The sequence below is a fragment of the Mustela nivalis genome (genome assembly GCF_964662115.1).
Source record: "Mustela nivalis genome assembly, chromosome: 4".
NCBI classification, from domain to species: domain Eukaryota; kingdom Metazoa; phylum Chordata; class Mammalia; order Carnivora; family Mustelidae; genus Mustela; species Mustela nivalis.
Window position 1 is genome coordinate 10499059 of NC_139023.1, and position 24480 is coordinate 10523538.

General features: G+C 37.6%; 1 protein-coding gene across 8 annotated transcripts in view; it reads right to left on the reverse strand.

Moving 5' to 3' along the window:
* Positions 1-24480, reverse strand: part of SLC4A4 (solute carrier family 4 member 4) — a 462487-nt gene that overhangs the window by 104506 nt on the left and 333501 nt on the right. For all 8 annotated transcript variants that reach the window (XM_082726304.1, XM_082726303.1, XM_082726305.1 and 5 more), the window contains 3 exons: positions 21988-22121; positions 15641-15912; positions 3852-3922 (listed from right to left, as the gene is read on the reverse strand). In XM_082726304.1, the coding sequence (XP_082582430.1) occupies positions 3852-3922; positions 15641-15912; positions 21988-22121 (477 nt within the window). The remainder of the gene's footprint in view (positions 1-3851; positions 3923-15640; positions 15913-21987; positions 22122-24480) is intronic.

The window sequence follows — 24480 nt, forward strand, 5'->3', positions numbered from 1 at the left end:
ATTCAGGCATTCAGGCCTTTATAAGGCATCTGCCCTCTGAAGGCTGGGACAGAGTAGCTGGGCAAAGAAAGATCTCCCATGGCTCAGAAGCTGAGGCATAACATAAGACAAAGAGCATTCCCCATCAGATTTCCTGGGAGAATGACAATGTTCTATATGTGCCTTGTGTTGGGTGATGATTACATGAGTCTATAAAATGTCAAAACTCATCATGATGACCATGTAAGAACTGTGTGTTTTAAAGTGCATCTCAAATTTAATAATTTTTTTTAAAAAAGAATCTAATGTGAAAAACAAAAAGCAACTAATCTATTTAATCACTTCCTTAGAAAAGCTTTGATGTTGTGAAATCTGGTCTCTCCCTCTGAGAGCTGCTAAGTTGAAGCCAGCAGATCCTAAGACTCCCTGTATCCATATAGTGTGGAGAAGCTGTGGCTGGTCTCAAAAGTTTTAGAAGGACCTTTCAAAGAATTTTGTTTGCAGGCTGAAAAGGTATGCCTACCTATAAGTCTACAGGAAAACTGATGAAGGTGAGAAGCATTAAAAACATAATGAATCCAACAATGAATGGAAATAAAGGAAAACCTGTCTTTTTTATCTTGACGGATGGTTATTCTAGAGTTCCAGGCAGTCTAAATGCTCTAGTGCCTATTTTTCCTGAAAACACACTGCTACTATGAAGAAGAAAAGTTGTCTTCGTGCTAATGAAGCTGAAGAGAAAAAGCCTTCCTTCATCTGACAGGATGTTCTCAGAGCCTTGTGAGACGGAGCCTTGCCGGTGCCCCAGGGCTGCATGTCACTTTTCCAGCACTTTCTTTCATACTCTAATTATGGCTGAATAAAAGGAGATTATATCCTTGATGACTCTGTGTCCCAGGAAAGACTGAGGGTAGCAGAGCTAGCACGGCCAAACACAGAGAGGGCCCAGTCGCCCGTCAGAACAGAGACATCCAACTTATTTTCTCCACAGACCTGACTTCCGGTGGCAACATGGCCTAATGGAATGATAAAAATACCCCAACAGAATAATTATAGTATCTAACTTGCTTGAGGAATAAGTATGTGCCAGCCACCATGCTAAGTCCCAGACTTCTGCAGAGCCAGTGAGATAAAGTACTACTCTCATCGCCACTTCACGAATGGGAAACTGGGCAGCTACCAAAACCTGTAAAGCAGTGGATCCCTAAGTTTGAAACCGGGCATGAGAACTCAGTATCTGTCTAAGTCCTTCTACATGAAACACTATTCTGCTTCCCCAAATAATGGAAAGGGGCAGACTTTGGAGTCAGAAAGCCCTGAGTTGAAATCATGATTTTACAGATACTGATGATTCAGCCTTTGGAAGGACAGTTAACCTTTCTAAGCTTCGATTCCATTCATAGGACACAGGTAACATCACAAAATAGATGGACATAGGGGAAGAGAAGGAAAAATAAAATCAGATAAAAATTGAGAAGGAGTCACTTAATCTCACAAAACAAACTGAGGGTTGCTGGGGGGAGGGGGGTTGGGAGAAGGGGGGTGGCATTATGGACATTGGGGAGGGTATGTGCTTTGGTGAGTGCTGTGAAGTGTGTAAACTTGGTGATTCACAGACCTGTACCCCTGGGGATAAAAATATATGTTTATAAAAAAAAAATTGAGAAGGAGACAAACCATAAGAGACTCTTAACTATGGAAAACAAACTGAGGGTTGTTGGAAGGGGGAGGGTGGGGGGGATGGGGTAATTGGGTGACGGAGAGTAAGGAGAGTACATGATGGAAGGAGCGCTGGGTGTTATATAAGGCTGATGAATCACTAAATTCTACCCTTGAAACTGATAATATACTATATTTAACTGAGTTGAATTTTTAAAAAAATTTTAAGTACAGGTAACATAATAACTCAAAAGTTATTCTTGGGATTATAGACAATGTGACGAGCCTGGCCCTTAGCAGGTGCTCAACAAATGGCAGTTATTACTGGTGATCACAAATCATATTACCTCTTTAAAACTCTTTTCTGGATCACATATATATATAAATTGTGTGTGTGTGTTTACGTGTGTGTGTATTCAAGCGAAGCTTACCTAAAGGCATTGATATGGACCGAAAAGGAGAAATGGCGGACAGAATAGAAGTTGTTCTTCAGAATTACACACATACATATGCACACACACATTTATCCTACTTTCTTCTCTAGAGGTGCCAAACATAACAACTTAACATTTTAATTAAGGCGTGTGACTGATACACACGAGGGGACTATTGTCCTGGAGTACAGAACGTGCGTAAGAACTGAAATTGTAGACATTTCCATCTGCAAACACTGAAGCATCACAGTGTACTAGAAGTATCACTGGTCTTAGAACCACTTGGGCTTCTGGTCAAATCTTTGTTTTAATAATTGACGGCTATGTGACCGAGAGCAAGAAAGGTTATTTACCTTCTAAAGCTTTCGTTTCTCTCATCTATAAAATGAACATAATTATACATGGCAGTTTGTGTTAATGATCATAATATGTGTAAAACACCTGGTCTCTGGTAGATGCCCTGTAAATGGTAGCTAAACTGTAACCATTACTGTTCCTTTATGTCTTCTATAATAGTCATACTAGAAGTCAATCACAATTTCCATTTGTTTTCCATAAATCTTATACTGACATCTTATAACTATATACCAATTACTAGAGTCACACCAGAATTTGCCCAAAGACAGAGCTTAAAAATTCATTAATTTTAAAGCTTTCCTTGATTAGTTACAAAAGGAATTAAGTTAGAAATAATCTCTTTTTAAGTCAGTGGAAGTGTTTTATTAATTTTTAATTGCAAATTAACTTATGGCTTTAATTAATTATATATATTTTAAATTTTTAATTAGACTTTAAGTTAAATTATTTCAAGTTTGGAAGGAACTATTTTCCTCTGTATTTTAATCAAGTTCTTTTAGGCACTTGGCTGGCTGGCTCAAAGACTGAAAAAAAAAGAACCACAGTTTGGAGAAAATCAGGGAGAACTTTAACAGTAAGGAAAGAAGTCAAGAGAGCCACAAAACATGAAAACAAGAGAGAAATAGGGTCAAGTGAGAGTTGTCCAGGAAAGATACAAAACATCATCTTTGAAAGGGTGTTGTGCGCACTCATTACATAATACCTGCAGAAGTGTTCTGGTCTCCTGAGAGATGGGCGCTCTCTCAATACAAGGTATTATGGTTTTTGTATTTATAACCGAGAGATTGATATTCTTTGGTAAGGCTCCATATCCAGTGTAGAAGCAACACAATTAGAAGCCTGAAATAGCACTTCTCCCTTGTTCTCCAACACAAAAGTCTCCCTCCAGTGTGTGACCTTCCATGCAAAACAGCTCATTTTTAAAGCTTGGTTCCAGTCTCTTAAAGGTCCTTGGTTACAAGCCATGGGAAAGGATATCATGTGACAGAAGCACAGTCCTTTCTAAGTGACAGGGGAAATGTCCTGCTACAATCACTCTTAGTGAGGAGAACACAACACCGTTTGGTAGTCAGAAGAATTCTTAATCGTACTAGAAACAAAGAGAGGATACCATGCTCTCACATTGCGACTGCCCTCACTTTCCCTATGAAAATACCTCAAGGTTACAATGAATGGATATAGTAGTTAAATTCCTAAGAAGGTTTAAAAAGCATGTTGTAGGGGTAAATGTTCACTTGAGTTAAAATGGAAAAAAAAAAGCTGACTAGAGCAAGAAAAGTGTTTCTTTCTGTCCATCCACAATCACTGATTTGTGAAGTTGTATTCAAGCTCAGATGGTGAAAAGGGCAGGAGACATCATGTTATGAATATTATAATTAGTGTATACAATATGCAAATGACTTGAAATATTAAGACACTTACCATGTCAGTAGAAGAAACAGTTGGCAAATCCTCTGGGGCCAATGTAGTGTCATTAGATATTGAGATATTAACTGTAAGAAAAAGACAATTTTTACCATAAAAACAATATAAAAATAACCTTAATTTTGCAAAGCTAAGCTAGGCATTAACATGTCTTCAACAATAAAATAAATCCCAATGAACTTTTCTTTATTGTAACTGTAGTTACCTTTTACTTAAATAAAAATTACCAAAGATACACAGACACATCTCTTGTATTTTAATTTGATAAGAAACAATGGCAAATATTTTTTAAAAATTGTATTACGATTTGTTCCAGACAGAAAAAGGAAAACACTTCACCATTACTAAAAGGCACTCAATATATTTTGCCTGTGAAATAAATGGATATTAGTAAGTGAGTAATTTGATCACTGGCTTCATGTAGTCAAATCTCACAACGTGGCATTTCACTAACTAATTTGGGATTTTTGGAACTTTGGATTGCATATGAGAAAGTGTATCTTTGCAAAATGTGGTAAAACAAAAAATCTTTCAAATACATAATCAATCATATAAATATAATGGGAATAAATATTTATCTAATTTTTTAAAAAATTATTTTTATATAATTTGGCATGATTTATAGATTTATTAAGAGTTTACTTTTGGAGGAATCTAATTAATTTATTAAACCAACTCTCCTCTTGGAAACATTTCATTTTTAAAAATCTATGAGTCTAAAATTAAAACAGTATTTAAAAAGAGTTCCGTAATTAAAATGTTATTTATCAGATAAAGCTTTTTCCTACTACATGAAGTTTTATGTGTTATAAGATAATCTGTTACTCAGAGTATAGCTGTAATTTGTGGAGATACTGTACAATGACACTTAAGTTTTTGTCTCTGAGTGTCATATTTAACATCCAATTTGCTAATTGTTATTTGGTCCCCTTCTGTCTGCCCCCTACAGCCTCCAAGCCCCCAGACTATCCTTTTAGCTTGCCATGTTTTAGGTCCTACCTACATAAGCTCTTAAGAAGAAACAAACGGATTTATTTGACTGTTGAAATTTAAAATATAAGATCTGTGAGGAAAGAACAGAAAGGGCAGGTCTTGTTCACACTTTTCCCCAGAATCTGCCCAGTCTGGCATGCAACCAACAAGAACTCAAAAATATTTGCCTACTACTTAAACTTGAAAAAAGGAAAATTCTGCCATTTGCAAAAATATGGATGAGGGCATTATGCTAACTGAAATAAGGCAGACAAAGACAAATACCATATGGTGTCACTTATAGGTAGAATCTAGAAAATATAATAAAATAAAAAATAAGTATGACTCATAGAAATAGAGAGTAAAATGGTGGTTGCCAGGGAGTAGGGGTGGACAGGAAAAAGTTAGTAAAGGGGTACAAAATTTCAGTTATAAGAGGACAAGATCTGAGGATCTAATGTATAACATGGTAACTACAGCTGGTGATACTATATTACAGAACTGAAATTTGCTGAGCATAGGCCTTAAGTGTTCATAAAATAAAACTGCATAAAATAAAATAGAATAAAATGTGTGGTGATGGATATATGAATTAAGTTGGTGGCAATCCTTTCCTAATGTATACATATATGAAATCATCATTTTGTACACTTTAAATACATAACAATTTTGTCAATTTTACTTCAATAAAGCTGAAAAAATACTTGTTTACTCTCAATAAATAAGGCTAGAATATCAACCATTTAATGAAACAAAGGAGAGCAGATAAAGGCAAAAGAAGTGAAAAAAGGAAAACAAATAAAAGGGAGAAAACATTTAGTTGAGCCCTAGTTTTTCTCAATTTTGGAAGCCATTCTGATCTCTGAAGGTTCTGGAATTGTTAAACTTTTCATCTAAAGCTCGCTGCTGCTAGGGCACCCCCTACTTCCTTAGTAAAACTGTTTTCTTATTCCATTTCATTGCAGGTCATGGAAAGAATCAAAATAGGCTAAAGGATGCTTGGCCTGAATAATAAAGCCAAACGTGAATCCATTCCCAGAAGTTAGAAGATGTTAGTAGCTTTTCATTAACAAAACCTAAATTTTTATTATGATTTTGCTTAAAAAAGCCTAAAGTACATTTCGTTATTCCATTTGCTCACTTAAAAGCACCTGAAAGCATGTAACAGATATATTTTTATACCCACTTTATGTTGATTAGGACTCTGAGGCAAGATATGCCAGGTTTCTTGCCCAGGATTGCAGAGTCAACCAGAAATAGAATCGTTACCAAAATCTCATTTGGCTTTTTTTCTTTTCCTACCCAGCATTTGATTTTTGCAGCCACAGAATTCAAGGTGGGATAATACTCTCCAATGTTAGGGGATATAAATCTCAACTTTGAGCTGAAATGTCTTCTGGTCTGAGCTTTTGAAAGAAAACAGTGTATATGAAATCACAGTCACTATTTAGATGGGGTCTGGGAAGCTGTTCTTCCTGAGCAAGATTCTTTAATGCAATTTTATGAGCTTCCTATCACAAGAGAGTGAAGGTCTTTTTGCAACATACTTCTCTGCATAGAAACAAGGAGTAGGAGTGAAAGAGAAAGATATCCAAGCCTCCTTTTTTTGTGAAATGAATGACAGATAATAAAGCCACAAGTGAACTAAAATAGGATTCCAATCTGAACTTTCAGTAACTACTTTCAAGTTCTAGATACACATCAATTCTGCTCATCTAAATTCCTTTTATCTTTCCAGTTTTCCTCTGAGACAAGCCATTAAAGCATACTGGCTCTAAAAATCCCAAAGACTGTATCAAAAGGACCATAAAAAGTATATGCCTTTCCTACTTATTTTAGTATGTAGTTGCTTCAAGAGAACTTCAAAGTAAATATATAAACAAGTACTTCCATAAATCCATATTGGCAGAATATTGTAGAGTCCATAAGTAAGATTAAAAGTAAATTTCTTTAAGCTCACCTAAGAGGAAATGATCAATTCCAATTGGGAGTTTGGTCTATGAGAGCCACTGGTCACCATTTGGATCCATGTATTTTGGCAACCAAGTGCAAAATGATCTACGTGTATAGAATTTGTAATACCCTTAATTAGGATTCTGAAAAGGTCAAATAAAAAAGCATAAACACACTGCACTCTATCTTCACTGTTTGCTCAGCACCATGGCTTATGAAGGAAAGAAAGTCTTTGCCGTAGGAATCTGGCTAATGTAGAATTAGCCAATTGTCCCTGGGATAGTCTGTGTCCCATGCTTGGTTTCAAGGAGTTTTCACAGGTTGCTCATTTTATGTTCCTTGGATTTTCACTTTTTGATCCTCCTTCCTATGTATCAAATTCTAGCTGATTTCTGGAACAGGAGATTGAACACTATTATAATGGACATATAAAAATGTGCCTGGGAGTGTTCCTGTCTTAAGCTAGCTTTAATTATTCCTTCTATGTTTAATGAGAGAGCTACAGAAAGAACAGGTTACAGGAGCTATGAGCAGGAGACAAAGATGACATCCATATGTCAATGTAAGTATACCTCCTGCACAGGGACTACCAATGGCACCTTTAAGGTTGTCCTTCTTTATCCTCTAGTACCTGGTACCAGGAACTACCCCAGGACCCCTCTGCTTTACACATTAGCAGGAACTGTAACATCAGGAATATATACAAAAGTTCCAAGGTCAACTAGGAAACAAGAAATGGCCATCGAGGCCAATCTGTCTGCTTTGATATACCACCGCATCACAAGTTAGAGAAAGGACTGCTAAGAAAACTGGGCTTGGAATTCTGTCTGTCTCCACCACCTTCTGGGGCACAGTGCTACCTCACTGCAACTGACCATGGGTCCTTCACTTGTGAAATTGGATTTATAACAATCTGCCTCATAAGGTTACTGCACAGGATGAAATAAGACAATGTAGGCAAAATTGTTAGTGGGTTCTCCAGGAGCAAGTGGACCTAAGATGGATGCTAGCCAGGGTTACTGCTAGCTTTATGACCTAGAGGAAGCAAAACTTCACCCCTGGAAGAAAGGCTGCTACCACACAAGCTTTATGTGATGATTAAATACATATATATTACAATATTACAATATAATGTATTGAAATAGAGTTTATTAAACTCCCTTAGTAAAATATCTGGCACTTGGATGGTGCTTAATAAATCTTAGCCAAATCTCAATCTATACCCTCAGCATAGCTTCTTAGGTTTACAATAATGCAGAATTGGTTTACCTGCTCTGAATGACAAAAAAATTTAAGAGTATTCTCCATGATAATGAAACTTTAATGTTTTATTCCATTCTACTTGAGCAAATTTGAGGAAACAGAGACTGGAAAATAGATACAGAATAAAACTGAAGAAGCTTCTTACCTGTGGGGTCACGTCAGACTTATTTAAGGGTCCTAGATAATTTCAGCACATGAGCGCCTCTTAATAAAATCAAATATTTATGCTTTAAATGTCGAGATCAATAAAAGGCCAAAGTGGCTTTTGGAGAGATGACAAGGTGAATGAAGAAAACTGTGGGAGAAACAGCTCTTAGAGAAATTACCTGCCACTGTCTCAGACTTGAGCCTTAAAACAAATAAAATTAAGAGAGGGCGCCTGGGTGGCTCAGTGGGTTAAGCCGCTGCCTTCGGCTCAGGTCAAGATCTCAGGGTCCTGGGATCGAGTCCCACATCGGGCTCTCTGCTCGGCTGCTCGACAGGGAGCCTGTTTCCCTCTCTCTCTCTCTCTGCCAGCCTCTCTATCTACCTGTGATCTCTCTCTGTCAAATAAATAAATAAAATCTTTAAAAAAAAAAAATTAAGAGAAAATTTTTTTTCACTTTCTCTTGTTATTTTCCCTTTCATTTTCCTAAGTATTTTTACCAAGCCTCATGCTTGAGGATTTCACTGTACCTAGGTAAGTTCAAGTTAGGACACTCTCCAACCCAGGGACACTTTTCCACGTGTTCACTTATGATACTGCCTTGAAAGTCAAAGAGCTCAGCTACTGTCAGATATTAAGGGGGATATATTTAGCCACTGTTTTCACAAAGCAAACAAACAAACAAAAATGCACACACACTTCTCTTCCTTACCCACCCATCATTACATTTCAGATGTGTATAGAAATTACTACAGCGTATATTTTCCAAATCTGTGTTTCTATACAGACCCACAGCTAGAGAATTAATACAGGTCTGGTGATTACCCAAATTCATTGTTTCTGATTCCTGCAAGTATTATACAGAAACTGCTAAAATATTAGGCTAGGAGAGAAAAAGGAAACTAAAATGATTGATGTTTCAAATTTCTATGGTTTTCTCAAAAGGCCATATAGCCATGAACGAGAAAACTTTCAGCTGTGCTGGTAAAGTCTCCTTGCGAAAGCAAAGCCCGAGTGGTCCTATACCAGAAGGCTTGTTACCTCCTGCCTAACCATTACTTTGTGATTTAAACCTACTTTATAATCCAAAGAGGGAATGATACACAATAAAAATAAAATTTCATAGAATATGATGCAGGTCATAGAAGATAAATTAAGATTATCTTTTGTTTCCTAATTTTATATTTTATTTCCTAATTTTCTTTTAATGGACTTTCTAATTATGAAACGCATATTGACTATAATATGGGACCACAGGAGACACAATCCAGCAGTTCTTTTTAATGGCTGTAACATATTGGTGCATAGCATTTATTAAGATAATAGAAAAATTATATAGAAAAAAAATGGTAATGAAATTCTACGCTAGTGACAACCATTTTAGAGCATCTGGAAGCCTCCTCATGCTGGGAATAAAACAAAGGCACAGACATGGAAGCCGTGGCTACTTCTGATCTCTTGACTTGGTCTTACAGTTTTACACCAGGGGAAAAGCCATCTTTTACTTAGCGATACTATAGACAACAATGTTTCAGTGCCTGAAAAAGGATTTATTCCTCTTAATCATTCATCCATTATGAAGCATGTTCTCTCTGGAACAGTCAACAATGAATCAATAAAATATATCCCTTCTGTTAACAATAAAGTATAGTATCTATTCTCTTGGCGTGATTTTCTTGCTTTTCTAATTTATTTATCATTTTTAGCAAGGCTTCTTTCCCTTCCAGATATAAAACCACATTTGATTAGAAAGTTTATTTTGACCCTTTCTAAAATATTAATATGCCCTTGAGAGTACAGTCACTGCAACCTTGGCACATTAGGCAAATTAAAACAGGTACCAAAGTAGAAATGGATTTCTGAAAGTGTAGGTCAAATGAAAATCTGAGCTTGTTCATTCAAAAAGTAATTAACACACTTTGAAAGACAACACATTTTATAAAAATCTGTGTGTATATGTGTGTCTGTGTGGTATTTGTGTGGTGTGTGTGTGGGTATGTATGTGTGTGGTGGAGTATATAGGGGTGTGTGTGTGTGTGTGGTGTATAGGTCTGTGTATGTGCAGGGCAATTTGGTCTGTGTGTGGTGAGGTATATAAATGTGTGTGGTGTGGTGTGTGCATGTGTATGTCTGGTGTATAGGTGTGTGTAGTATGGTATAGAAGTATGCATGTGTGTGTGTGTATGGTATATATGTATGTGTGTATATAGGTGCATGTGATGTGTGTGGTGTGTGCTTATGGTGCAGGATGGTGTAGAGATGTTGTGATGTGGTATGTGGTGTATAGGTGTGTGTACAGTATGAGGTATTAGGTATGTGTGTAGTGTACAGGTATGTGTGGCATGGTGTGTATATACAGTATGGTGTATAGGTGTGTGTGTAGGTGAGTGACGTGTGCACATACAGTGTAGTGTATAGATAGGTAAAATATGTGTGGTGGGTGCACGTGTGTGGGACACATGTGTAGTGTACCTCATCCCAAGCACAATTCTTTAAAAGGAATGAAACGGACCCACGACAAATTTTTGCTGAGAGCAGAAGGGGAAAGACCAAAGGGCAGGAGGAGGAGAGGGGAAAGGGGAGAGCTCATGACTTCTCCCCTATTTACAAAATTCTATCATTTATGTTTTTGAGTGAATTAGACCAATTCCCCTTAAGAGAACTGAACATTTCACCAATAAGACCTTTATGGCCTTCTTCTGCGTGACTGCAGACAGTGTCCAACCGTTGTGCACACTTGGGATCCAGTGGAGTAATCTTAAGTGATCTAATTACAATGTACTGAACTCCTTAACACTTTTTTCTTTAAATATGGCTCCAATGTTTCATATTTATCTATAATAGCACATTAGTTGTTAATTTGAGGGGAAATGGCTTCCAAGAAAAACCTAGTTAGTATCTTCCTCTAGGAAAATTGGAGGGACAAATTATATTTTGAACCCCTTTAAAAGAACACAACTAAAAATAAAAAATTAAAAAAAAAATAAAAAAATAAAAAAAAATAAAAGGTCAAAAAAAAAAAAAAGAAAACTGGCAGAGGCCTCTTTTGTGAAACAATGAGAAATGAGAAAAAAATTATTACTTGGTGTCTATGAGGTGTCAAACAATGTGCATATACTCTTTCATTCAATCCATCTAGTAGTAACTTCTAAGAGTAGGTACAACTACTAACCCAGCTCACAGGTTATAAAACAAGAAATCAGGGTCACGCTGCTAATTAGAGCCGCATACATGCTCACTTTCCTTTATTCCGAAGCACATACTGTTCACACTTCATCACACTAAGAGTTTCCCAAACCAGGATGTTGGGGATGAACTGTAAAATTGTGAACTGTCCTTCATTTGGATACTTCTCAGTTGGGGCGCCTGGGTGGCTCAGTGGATACTTCTCAGCTTACTACTGACTTCTGAAACGGATTGTCTTCCTCATACGCCTCTGCTATGTAAGCACCGGGCTCAGTGGTGGAGATACGGCCTCTATTACCTCAATTAACAGCCACTCTATTTCTAAGAAAAGGAAATTTTAGCTCAAAAACCATGCATCCACCCTGACCGATATGCCAAATCTCATGACTAATTTTCCTTTTAGCACTGGCAACTGAGCTTTCTCAGTTCTCAGTAAATGGGAACCTAAGGAAGTAGATGACTTTGGCCCCTGAGCAACAGATGGGCAAAACGAAAAGGGAAAAAGATGCAGGAAGAAACGGAAACTCGGGAAGTGGTAAAGATTTACGGAAGCAAGTGACATCAAGAAAGATAAGGGAGGAAAAGAGGAGGGAGAGTGGTCGCCACAAAGCACAACGAATTCATACTACTACTGTGGCCACCAACAGAGTTTTCTTAGTGATTAAGCGACCCCTACTTCCCTCCCTCTAAAATCACTTCTCAGTTTGCAGGCTCATGACTCCATCAGTGTAGTTGCTGGTTCACTGTTACACACTATCCCAGTGCTGGAAAACAAGTCATCTGCCAGTTCAAATATTATTGACTCATTGAATTCTTTTACTTGGAGTGCATGTTGCGATGAAAGACCAGGCTCTTGTTGTTTTAAGACTATTCAGTCGAGCTGTACATGCAGCCGTATTATTCTCTATCATTTTTCAGTTTGTTATTGTGAAGGTATGAAATTTATGGTGGTATATAGGTTCTATCAAAAAGTATTACGGTTGTGAGGGAAACGCAGTCACTAATACAAGGGGGTTTTGAGGATTGTCGTGAAAATGCAGATATCCACTTGCCTCCTCTCAAACCAGAAACAGGCTTTATTTCCGTAGATTAAATTAATCTCTGACACTCATGAGCATATCCTTCAGGGGCTCCTTTCATCTGGACAACTCTAAAAATACAGGCTGCAATCAAGGGTCTGGTTGCAGAACAAGCCAACTGCCCAGCAATATTCGCTTAGAAGGGAAGATGATGAAGCGGGCTTGGCTGGTTCCGTCATTCATACTTACTAACGTAAGTTTTAATAAATTATACCAGCGGTAACAATGGCAATTAACGCTTAGTAACTTACTACATATCAGAAACTGTCCTGACTACTTTGAAATACCTCATGTTTTCCTATTTGATACAATAATTCTGTAAGGTAAGGACTATTATTAACCCCGTTTTACGGATGAGGAAGGCGAGGCAGAGTTTCTGTGGGAAAAGGAACTTGCCCAAAGTCACACAAAGGGTATTATTAGCTAAGTTGGGACTCAAACACAAGATTTTCTGATTTCAAAGCCCAGCTACAATACTTTACTGGTATCATTCAGAGGTAGCAGAATTGTCAGAGAACTTCCAAGACAACAACTAGCTCTTTAGGACAGACTTCCCATCCGAGCTAAAGAAAACAGGTGAAAGGAAAAACCGTCTATCTCCACTTCAACTAGTACTTTACTATGCATGTTTCAAGCCTCAAAATGAGTTTTCAAGAAAACACGATCCTTCTTGGAAGGAAAATTACATGTGAAATCTTCATATGTTTTTCACAGTTAAAACACATTCAACTATGTCTTCCTTGGCTTTATTTGACCCTCTCTGTCCGCATCCAATCGAAACAACGAGGACCAGTTTCCATTAGCCTCAGGTAGGTAGATCTTTTTTGTGGCAGGGATGTTGACAAAGCCCTCATCTGGCTTTATGACTACCTCACACCTCAAAACAATTGAGAAAGTACCTTTTTTCCTTTAGAAAAATTTGTTGTATAACTCCTCAGACTTGCCTATGAAGTCAGATTCCTGACTTCTCCATAAATAAGTATTTACATACAGACAAGCACATAAAGATAGACAGAAATAATGAAGAGGAAAGTTCAAAATCCCACAATTCAATATGGCTGTGAGTCAATATTTTGGAATATGCAGAGTCTGGACTTCCGCTGAAAGTCCACAATGGAGGGTAACCCCCTCTTTCTTTTAGGACATGTTCTACATGGTCGTGTAATGCTTACGTCTGTGTTTCAAGCGTATTCCACAGATCCTAATGATAGTATCTATCACGCATTGAGTACTTACTCTTTTCAAAGCAGATTTTATGCTATGAAATATTCAGAATCAGTATATATTTTAATAATAATAAACTTTTGGACCTATATGTCATTCATGTTCCCTGAATCTTTAAATTTCCATCTTGTACGAGTCTCTGCTTTGCTTTTAAGCATGCCCTTTATTTTAATGTGTGTTGACTGTCCTTAAATAAGACCAAAGAACCCATGGGTGCAAAGCCCAACAATGCCCTATTTTTCCATCAGGGTTACTGACTGACCCAGTTTTACAGAGATACTGTTCTCTTGTCTCTCACCACTCAAGATGCATACAGGTCTTCTAAGATTTCTTTGCCCAAGTGTCAGAGAAGAACACAGATACAAAACCAAAATATCTGAGAGCAATCTGACACAGCCAAGCCATAAGCATTAAAATGCTTCATAGTATCTTGTTTAGTTTTTAAACTCATAATCATTTTGTTTGCATTCTAGTCTATAATACATCCACGTTTGTTTCACTGTAAACATTAAGAGGTTCTTCCTCAGAATCTCTAAGTAAAAGTGCACAGGGCATGAATATGCCCTACATCTGCGCTCAGATTCACAAAGCCTTCAGGACACCATTGTACTCCTGGTGCTACAAGATGTCAGTTCAGAAGCATGGAGTGTTATGTCCATTTTTATTTTAAGGGACAATGACCCGCAGCTAATTGCATAACCTGGGATAAATAACTCTATTTCCATTTAATTGTCTGACACAAATGTCTACCCCTCATTCTCCCAGAGCAAATATAAAACGACTTTTCCCGAAGTGAATCATTTCTCCCAAATGCCTTCTATATTATAAAATGATGATAAATTAGTCAAAAAAATTTTTTTCAGAGAGCAAATTGAGCACTTCTTTGGGAAAAAAATCCTGATGCTGCCTCAGGTTTGGCAAGATAGATATTAAAGTGCTAAGATGTACAGAATCATATTCCTCACCCGGAACTTACTTTTTACTTTTATGTCTTTCCTAACTCTAGAATATAAATCTTCCGGGACAGCATAACATTCCTTCTTTTGTTTCTCTCATTTCTTCTTTTTCCTTTCTTATTTACATTGTTTGTCACAAATGAACTATAAGGCTCTACTTTGCTACTAGGTGACTCCAGTCTGAATTTATTTTTTAATTTCATGCTTCAAATTATATAAAGTGAACGAGAATCTTGTTTCTTCTGTAAGCTTAAAATAATTTAATATGATCTCCCTGATATGAGGAAGTGGTGAAGCAACATGGAGGCTTAAGTGGGTAGGAGAAGAATAAATGAAACAAGATGGGATTGGGAGGGAGACAAACCATAAGTGACTCTTAATCTCACAAAACAAACTGAGGGTTGCTGGGGGGAGGGGGTTTGGGAGAAGGGGGTGGGATTATGGACATTGGGGAGGGTATGTGCTTTGGTGAGTGCTGTGAAGTGTGTAAACCTGGTGATTCACAGACCTGTACCCCTGGGGATAAAAATATATGTTTATAAAAAATTAAAAATTAAAAAATATATAATAATTTAGAGTTTACTTTAGGAAGAGATTTCTATAGTAATAAGGAAACAGCAAAATATGGGATAGAAGTTCAGAGGACTCATCTGGTCTGGACCTTAGATCTGATAATATTTGTACTTGGTTCCCTCAACTTTCAGATAAGATTAAGAATAATATACACTGTATGGTGACTAACATAATAAAAAAATGTTCATTAAACTTCTTTGCAAATACTGCAGTTTGAGTTAATTTCAAAGTACTGGGCTAATTACATTCAGATTCCAGACCTCCTGATTTCACCTTCCGATTGAATCATGGGATTAAGGCACTTTGGGTAATGAGACTTCAAATTCAGCAGGATGGTTTCTCAGAGAAAACATCATGTTGAAAGCTTGCACGCATGGATCCCACACCTTCCTCCAAACACAGGGGAAGTACAAGCACCAAGCATGATGTCCTTACCTGGGTCAGGAGGCATACAGGCACAGGAAAACTGAGTATTGTAGCCCACTTTGAAGTTGGAGTTGATGGGGTAGTAGTCCGCTAGCTTGATCATCTTCTTGAAAGCATCGTAGATAAAAATGAAGCTAATCAGAGAAGAGAAACCCTCTTCGGTGAAGCGAGTGAAGTACTGAACCAAGAAGCTGGCATCTGTGGCTACCAAAATGAGACACAAGAAGGCTGACCACAGGCCAATCCAAAGGCGGAACTCCAGGTAGTCAAAATTATGGTCCCTAGAAAGAAAGAAAGAAAGAAAGAAAGAAAGAAAGAAAGGTAATCAAATTAATCCTCCCTGGAACACAAAGAATAATATAAAACTACCCAATAACTGCAGAATGATTGCTAAAACCCAAGATCACTTGTAGCCACTAGATATGAAGCTCAGTCTTGATTTCATCCAGAAAATATTAAGGTTAAAGAAGTGGTCTAGTGATATCATCCTGCTACCATAAAGAAATAATCCCAGAAGTTTAAGAATGTCATATCAAAAGCAGTCCCAGCATTTATATGTAAATAACAACTTTCTCATTCAAAAATTCTTGTCCCTGCCTTTATGGAGTTAATAAAAGAAACAATTTGAGAGTGTCACGTTGGTAGCCAGTACACACTCAATAAATGTTTGTGAGCTTTACTGGTTAATGAAGACACTAAGCTAAATATGGTCTCTGTCCCCATATCATTACCATCATTGAGGGAGACAAACTGATGAACGTAATCGCACCATAAAATAGTACATGATACCACATGTATCATGTACTATTCCACAGAGGTTCCACAGAGTGTCCCAGAGGAACAACTAATTCTGGCTGGAGGAGGACTAATGGAGATGCAGAAAAATCTCAAGGAATTTAAGGATAAATAGGATAAATGCACTGTACTCAGAACAAGAAAGGCTGTCTTGCTATGTTATAGCCAGATCCACTGCTTCTCATGAACTTTGCCCACAGACGTGAGCAAAAGTTGTGTGTAAAGCATCTTGTGACCACCTTGTTTTTCATCTGTTCCTCTCCCACAGCAGTCTTAGAATAGGCTGTCTGCATCAGAGGATGCCTTTTTATTATTTTTTTGAAGGCTTTTCCGTTTCTTATAAGTAAATTTGTTCACATCTAGGAAAAGATGGGTCAAGTGTTGACATTCTACCATTTCATATTGATTCTTCTAAAATTATGTGAAGATTACTTTATAATATTTCTTTCTCATCATTTGTGATGAAAAAGCAAATAGTAGTAGTCATATTTATTCTACGAGAAAAAGAAATAATCAAGGAGCATACATGTTTGAAGCTCGACAGACTTGTTTTAAACAATGAGTTTCTGATGGTGACATTTTTTAATACTTTCCTAAAGGCATGGTATCAATGCCTTCACCACCAACAACCCAGTCTGGGCCACCAAGAAGTTGTTGCTTGATTAAAGTCCTTACTGATATCCATGTTTGCCCTGCTCAAAGCCATTTTCCACATCACAGCCAAAATGATCTTTTTAAATGTAAATGAGATCTCCCCACCACCATTTGTGCTGTGAAGTGTGTAAACCTGGTGATTCACAGACCTGTACCCCTGGGGATAAAAATATATGTTTATAAAAAATAAAAAATTATATTAAAAAAAAAAAAACCTTTTGGTGGCTTCACACTGCTCTTAAAATAAAATGTGGCTTCTGTAAACTAACACAATACTTGGCATACAGGTTTCCAGTGAGAACTTGCTGGACGAATTACGGTATGCCTATGGTTTAGGACTTGAGACAGCTACTGTCATGACCTATAAGCTATTACAGGGAGCCAGGAGATCCTGAGTGAAAAATTTTATAGAATATTAGAATTAAAAGGTCCTTAGGTACTGAAATGGTGAAATTTATGTGTCAAGTTGGCTGGATCATGCAGTACCCAGATACTTGGTCAAACACTATTCTTGGTGTCTCTGTAAGGGTGGTTTTGATGAGATTAACATTTAACTTGGTAGACTTTGAGTCAAACAGATAGCTTTTCATAATGTGGATGAAACTCATCCAACTGAGTTCTTCAACCAAATACAAAAAACTACCTGCCAAACTCAAGCAAGAAATTTTCTCCAGCAGATTGCCTTTGGGCTTTCTCCGGAACATGCCTCTTTCTGGTTCTATAGCAGACACCCTTTGACCTTGAACTGGAACATCAACTCTCCTGGGTCTCCAGCCTGCTGGCCCACCCTGCAGATTTTGGACCTGCTGGTTTCCATGATTGTGTGAGCCAATTCCTTAACAATAAATCTCTTTATCATATTGGTACTGTTATTCTGGAGAATATTAATACAGATGCCAATTAGTCAAATATGTGTCATTTTATAGATGAGGACACCACCAAGGCCAATGGAAGTTAAGCCACCTATCCAATATTAAGGTTTTAATGGCAGAGAGCTGAGCCAGAAACCAAATTTCTGCCTTCCTGGATGACTCCTTTAAAAAAATCACACCACCATTCCCTTACCTGATGCGTATTTAGGGTGGGCCTTAAGATCACTGCCCTTTGTACCCCTCTTTTCACCAAATCACATAAACTGGAAATACTACCAAAGCAACAGACTATTAACACTTGAGCGTTAGCTCCCACGGGTTTCCTGGAATCTTTCTGAAGACATCTTTTGCATTCCCTTTCCATCTCGAAACCCACTGCTTAATCCTATGCATGTTTTTGTGAGATGAGCAGACTATAGAAAAGCTAAATTCTAGGAATTTGAGATAATTTACATTATCGCACAATGAATCAAGTCTCAATCAGAGCTAAGAAACAGTTTCATCACTTCTGAGCCAACAATCTTTTTTCATAAAATAAAAATTTTAAACAATTACCTAGTTCTGCTACCCTGACAAGATGACAGAACAATCTTAATTTATTTTAAGAATGCTAATGGTTGTTTAGAGAATGTATGTTTACAGGACAGGATGAGAAACAAATCTAATAACTAGTTAATGGTTAGGAACACTCGGTTTGAGTACAAAGGGGGAAAATGCATGTATACACTTAAATCTTAGGATCTAAACGATATACCAAAATAGCTGCTCTACAATACTTAAATACTCCCAGAGTAGCTCCATAAGGATAACCCAAATAAAATCACTAAAACCCATGGCACTTCATTATAAAAGTGATACGTTTACAGCAGCAAGAAGAAAGAGGAGTAAGACATGAGAAACTTTTTAGAACAAGTTGATCAACAAGAATGACTACAATAAAATGGCAATATTACATCCAATAAGCTTATCAGTCCCTTTAGTGCCAAGTTTAAATAGCAATTATGTTATAAAAAGTAACAGGAAATGATAGTACAGACAAAAGGAACTATTGTGACTAAATGGGTTTACATCCTTATGATACCACAGTGTTCTTAGATATTTTGAGTTATAGTTTCTAAGGAGCATAAAACCAAGGTATGAATTGAGGAACTCATCTGAAGCATGCTACAGAAATTAATGTTTAGTCTCTGACAAATATAAACTCCCTAAAATACATGAATAAATCCAGTAATATAATAGAAGAAAATAATCATTTGAAGTCCTCTAAGTAAAACGTTCAAAGACCAGAAGGAAAAAATTATTGAATGACCAAATGACAATTACACAAGTTAAACTCCAACTTTAATTATGAGGCTTGTACATAGCTTAGAACACAGGGTAAAACTTCTTTCATATTCCTCACTCAAGAAAAAGAAAATGTATCTCATTTTCCATTAGTGGTTTGTAAGGTGTAAAAACAGTGCAAAAGAGGCTCCAGAATTAGGAAAACAAAACTCAACTGGCATTTGGAAAGCTTGTAAGCTTGTGCCTTCATTTTGTTATTAATTTTAAAAAGTGGATGCACATCTCTCATATTCCTTTATGATTCTCCAGTTTACAGGGCAGACATTAAAACCTGTATCCCATATCAGGAGGAAACCAGCGAATCATGTGGAATTTGCATTCAAGTCCACTGAAGTTACAAAATAAGGATTTACCCACTTCTCAAAAAATGGTAAAATATGTTGGGTAAGACAGACCTACCAGTTTCTTTACCGAAGGATTTCTCAGATCCCTTAGTAAGCTAAAGTGTAAGGTGAATTACTGAGAGGGAGATAAAATATACGGCATATTCTGGATTTATTGGGATTACAGAAGCTTTTTGTCCAAGGAACACTTACAATGGGACTAGAAATTGAGGAAATACACTTTGAGAAATAGTGATCGACACAAATAATCTGTATCTAGACACAATATTAGCACTGTTGCTGTAATATTGAGGCAAATGATACAGCATTGTGAATAAAATAATAAGGTTTGCCAAATAAGCACCACATGCTACTCAGTGATGAATTTAAAGCATCGTTTCTCGAATGTTTCTTGTTGCTTTACAACTGTTTTCAAATAAATCACTTGGAACTATGTTTACATTACCAATTATGATGAAACAGAAGGGAAAGTGAGAAAGGAACTTGCTTAGTGAAAGGAAATAATCTCTATCCTACAATTATCTAAAGTAAACTGGGATACAAACATTTTCTGCGTATTAAGGCTCTGATCACATTGCATCCAATAAATCTTTCTGCAAAGGTTGCACATGTTTGTTCCTGTTTATAGTACATGCTTGTTTCATCTTCCCACAAAAGCTTTCTTGTCTCACACAATGTTTTCTCAAACATATAAAAACGGTCTGACTTTCTATAAACTGACACAAACAGAATTCTTTCCAATGTCCTGAGAATGATGACGGAGGAGGGATCTTCTGTGGTGAGCCAAGAAAATTCACATTATTTAAAATCTAGAACTTTAAATTTTCTTAAGACCCTTGCTGATGTCCTCAACCTAGCTTTCAAAACACAAATTTCAAGCCCTCATTCCCTCCTCTGTCTTGGGATTGTTTTTGATAGCTCAGAGTTTCAAAGATGACTGTACTAGCACTTAAGTCCACGAGGTATCGTGTAGGTAATAAAATTTCCAATAACAAAATCTTAAAAATGTGTAACAACAGAAGAATACAGAAATCCCAACAAGTCATATGAAATGGTGCAATCTACCTACAGGATTGAGATCTGCTGGGAAAGGCAATTCTCTCTGTGAGAATGGTATCAAGTCCATTAGAAAAAGGCCAGACTACCCAATTTGGTTTTGAATCTATTTGTGTGCTAATGTGGTCACTTGGATAATTCTCTTAACCTGATTTTCTCCTTCTTAAATTGATCCATCAATTTCAAAAAGAAAATATGATAGCACAATTGTTGTGTCCAATAAGAGTGTCTAGTGACTCTACAAGAGGCAGAAAGTGAAGCAGGAGTTCAAATCCCAGCCCTACCTACAGCAGATGATGGAGCCTTCAGAAATGCACTTACCGCTCCCTGCCTGTTTCCTCATCTATAAAACAGGGTATGGTCAGTCCCTCAGTACTGCTGCAGGACTCCAATGAGGGAGTACATCTAACACACTTCGGGTAATACTTGGTGCCTTGGTACATGATCAGAGCTCAAGAAATGTTATTACTCAGCTGACTCTTGAAACACATCTTTAGTTAAGCACACTGAGATGAAGGTTAGGAACAGTAGATCACTGGAGCAGCTAGTTTCTTTCATTAATGAGTCACGGAATCTTGAACAAGACATTGCATTTCTCTAGTGTGAGTCAGGATCACGGCAGGAAACAGAAGGCACTCTCCAACGGGTTTGTGAAGAAAACGTAATAAATGGGCTATTTACAGAGCTGTCAGTAACCGAGAATGGCAAGGTGCTCAGAGACTAGCAACATTGGGGAGCCATTTTTACCTCCTGGCTTGGAAAGGCCAGGAAAGGACTGGAGTCACCCAACGCTGGAGAGGCCTAGAACCAGGTCTGAGGAGGCACCTTACAGGGGTTGTACTCAGGGGACAAGTCCCTGCCAGACAGCAGGGTTAACCAGGGACAGGGAAGTGCAGGGAGGTAGATGCACACCCTGACTTCTCCCCCTCCCTGTCCTACGGATGCACTAGCAAGCCCAAGACGAAGCCAGCAGGAAAAGGAGCCTCAGTGCAGCAGTCCACACTGGGGTCAGCCCCAGAGGCACAAAGCAAGACCAGAAGAGCAGAGAATGATGATGAGGGCAAACAGAAAGGACATCGCATGGACCTCAGCTGGACCGAATGTAAAATGAGTGTTGGCATACCCCGTCTTCAAAGGCCTTCCAACCTCCACATCTTAAAATTCCCACATTCTAATTGGGATTAGGGAATTAAAATTCCCACATTCTAATTATGATTCTATGCTCAACCTAGACGATGAATGCTCTACAGTTAAACAGTCCTAATTTATCATTAGATATGTATATACATACTTGCTGAAATTAAATAGAAGCCTCTCGAAAACTAGAACAGGCCCCGTGCTGCTCAAAATCGTGAGGGGCTGACCGGCGAACAGGCAAAAGATGGCTCCAGAGACAGCCGTGCCCAGGAAGCTCTCCAACACGCCCTAATGGAAAGAAAATAAAGCTGTTAAAAGAAACGTCTTTTTTCTTCCCATGTGTGATGTCGCTAGGGAAATTAAGCATGTGAACACGCTATTACAAGGGCCATAGCAAACGTAGCAAATAGACATGAAGAAATAGATTCTTCCCAGTATGAACATCCCCATTTATTTCACCATACGATTTAGTCACCCCTCCCTACTCCCAGGGCCGCTGACCTGCTCCAAAGAACTGCGGGGACCGTACTGACTGGTGACTGACTACAGAGAGCAAAAGGGGATTCTGATCCACTCTAAAACCGCTACCTGAAGCTTCTGCATGTAAAAGCACACTGTTAACACCACCACGTGGGCAGAAGCGATTCAGTACTTCCAAGGATGTTTTTCTCTCTGTGGTTACCTTCAGTCTTTGTTTCAGCCTGATTTTACTTTGCACATAGCAGGTATTTAGAAGTAGTTATATTTTTTAAAAGATTTTATTTATTTATTTGACAGAGAGAGATCACAAGTAGGCAGAGAGGCAGGCTGAGGGAGAAAGGGAAGGAGCCTCCTCACTGAGCAGGGAGCCTGATGCGGGGCTCAATCCCTGGACCCTGGGATCATGACCTGAGCCGAAGGCAGAGGCTCAATCCACTGAGCCACCCAGGTGCCCTAGGTAGTTACATTGTATACCCAAAAGCTATTTTTCCTAAAGGAAAGATTTGAGAGGGAGCAACGGCGGGGGTGGGGGGGAGTTAGTTACCTTGATCTGGTAATCTCTTAAGACAGCAACTCAAAAAAAAAAAACATTATATATATATATATATACACACACACACACACACACACACACACACACATATATCCTATTCCTTGTCCAATGTAAACTTATAGAAGAGCTTTAATTTATTTTAGAGGAAATACATGGATAGGGACACGAATAACTAAATCTTTGTGGTCACACCTCCCTGTCGTTATCCCTCTGGAAACTCAACCCATTGTTTTCCTTTAGCCAAACAAGAACAAGGAAACATGAACCATGAAGCATCATTGAACTAAAAGATTATCCTAACTTACTTAGTCATGTCATTTGGGACCAATGCCTCAGATGACAGCAAACTAGCTCAAATCCTCTACTTTTCATCAGTTCAAATTTTAGTTAGAAAGGCACATGTTTATTTGTGAGACAATCCTTTTCTAAACTTGAAATAGTATTCTATGAAGGGATGATTTTTTGAATATAAAAAGATGACAGAGTCCCTTTATTCATACATAAGGGCATACATTTAAACCATAAAACTTGTAAGATAGACATTTTTCAAATGAGTAAATATTCTATAGCTTTAAAAGACACACACACACACACACACAAAATATATATATATATATATATATATATGTAGTGGGAGGTTAATTTACATAATAGAGCCAAATTTTGTGATCTCTATAACTACATGTATATACTAAAACAAAATGGTGCCAGGAATATCTTCCTCTCCAACTGAACAATAAGTTACCTGTTCATAGAAATATGATTTACATTTACATAAAACAAGCCATCTCTTAATCTAAACCTCCCTCTGTTTGGAGCAGAATGGATTTCTGGGTAATCTGAGACACCACTCAGTTATTCCCTGCCCCCGCCCCACCAAAGAGTTAACCTGTCAGTCTACATTCACTCTCCACAGCCCCGAAAGTTCTCCAGCAACTTTTACTCACTTATTATAAAATATAATGAAATGATTACACAGGAATTGTTTTTTAAAATCAAGTTACAGTTACGGAATAAATAAGTCATGGAAATAAAAGGCACAACATAGGAAGTATACTCAATGATACCATAACAGCATCCCATTTTGACCGATGGTAGCTACAAATTGTGGTGAACACAGCATAACATATAAAGAAGTTGAATCACTATGTTCTCTCTACACCTGAAACTAATGTAACATTGTATGTCGGCCAAATTCAAATTTTAAAAATGTTTAAGTAAAAAAAGTTTAAATATCAAACTGAAAAAAAAAATCCACTTACAGAACTTAAATACACTAAGTGCTAGACCCACTTAAAAGCCATCCTAAGAGACACTTATTACGATGATTACTCAAAATATTTTTTTCCCACTGCTTCAGAGCCAGCAATATCCTCCTTAAAATGGCACTGGCAATGGCACACCCTCCTCTTGGAAGGGTAGAGTTCAATTCAGAAAGCAGGTAAGAATCCTTTAGAACAGCACTAGGTCCTAATAATGGGGTTGGGGTGCGGAAAGGACCAAAAAAAATAAATAAATAAAAGTTTGACAAATAAGACTGGCTTCTCACACTGTGAACACCCACATTCTGAAACACTTCAGAACCATTTCTGTCTAAAAAGTCTAGGCTGAAAG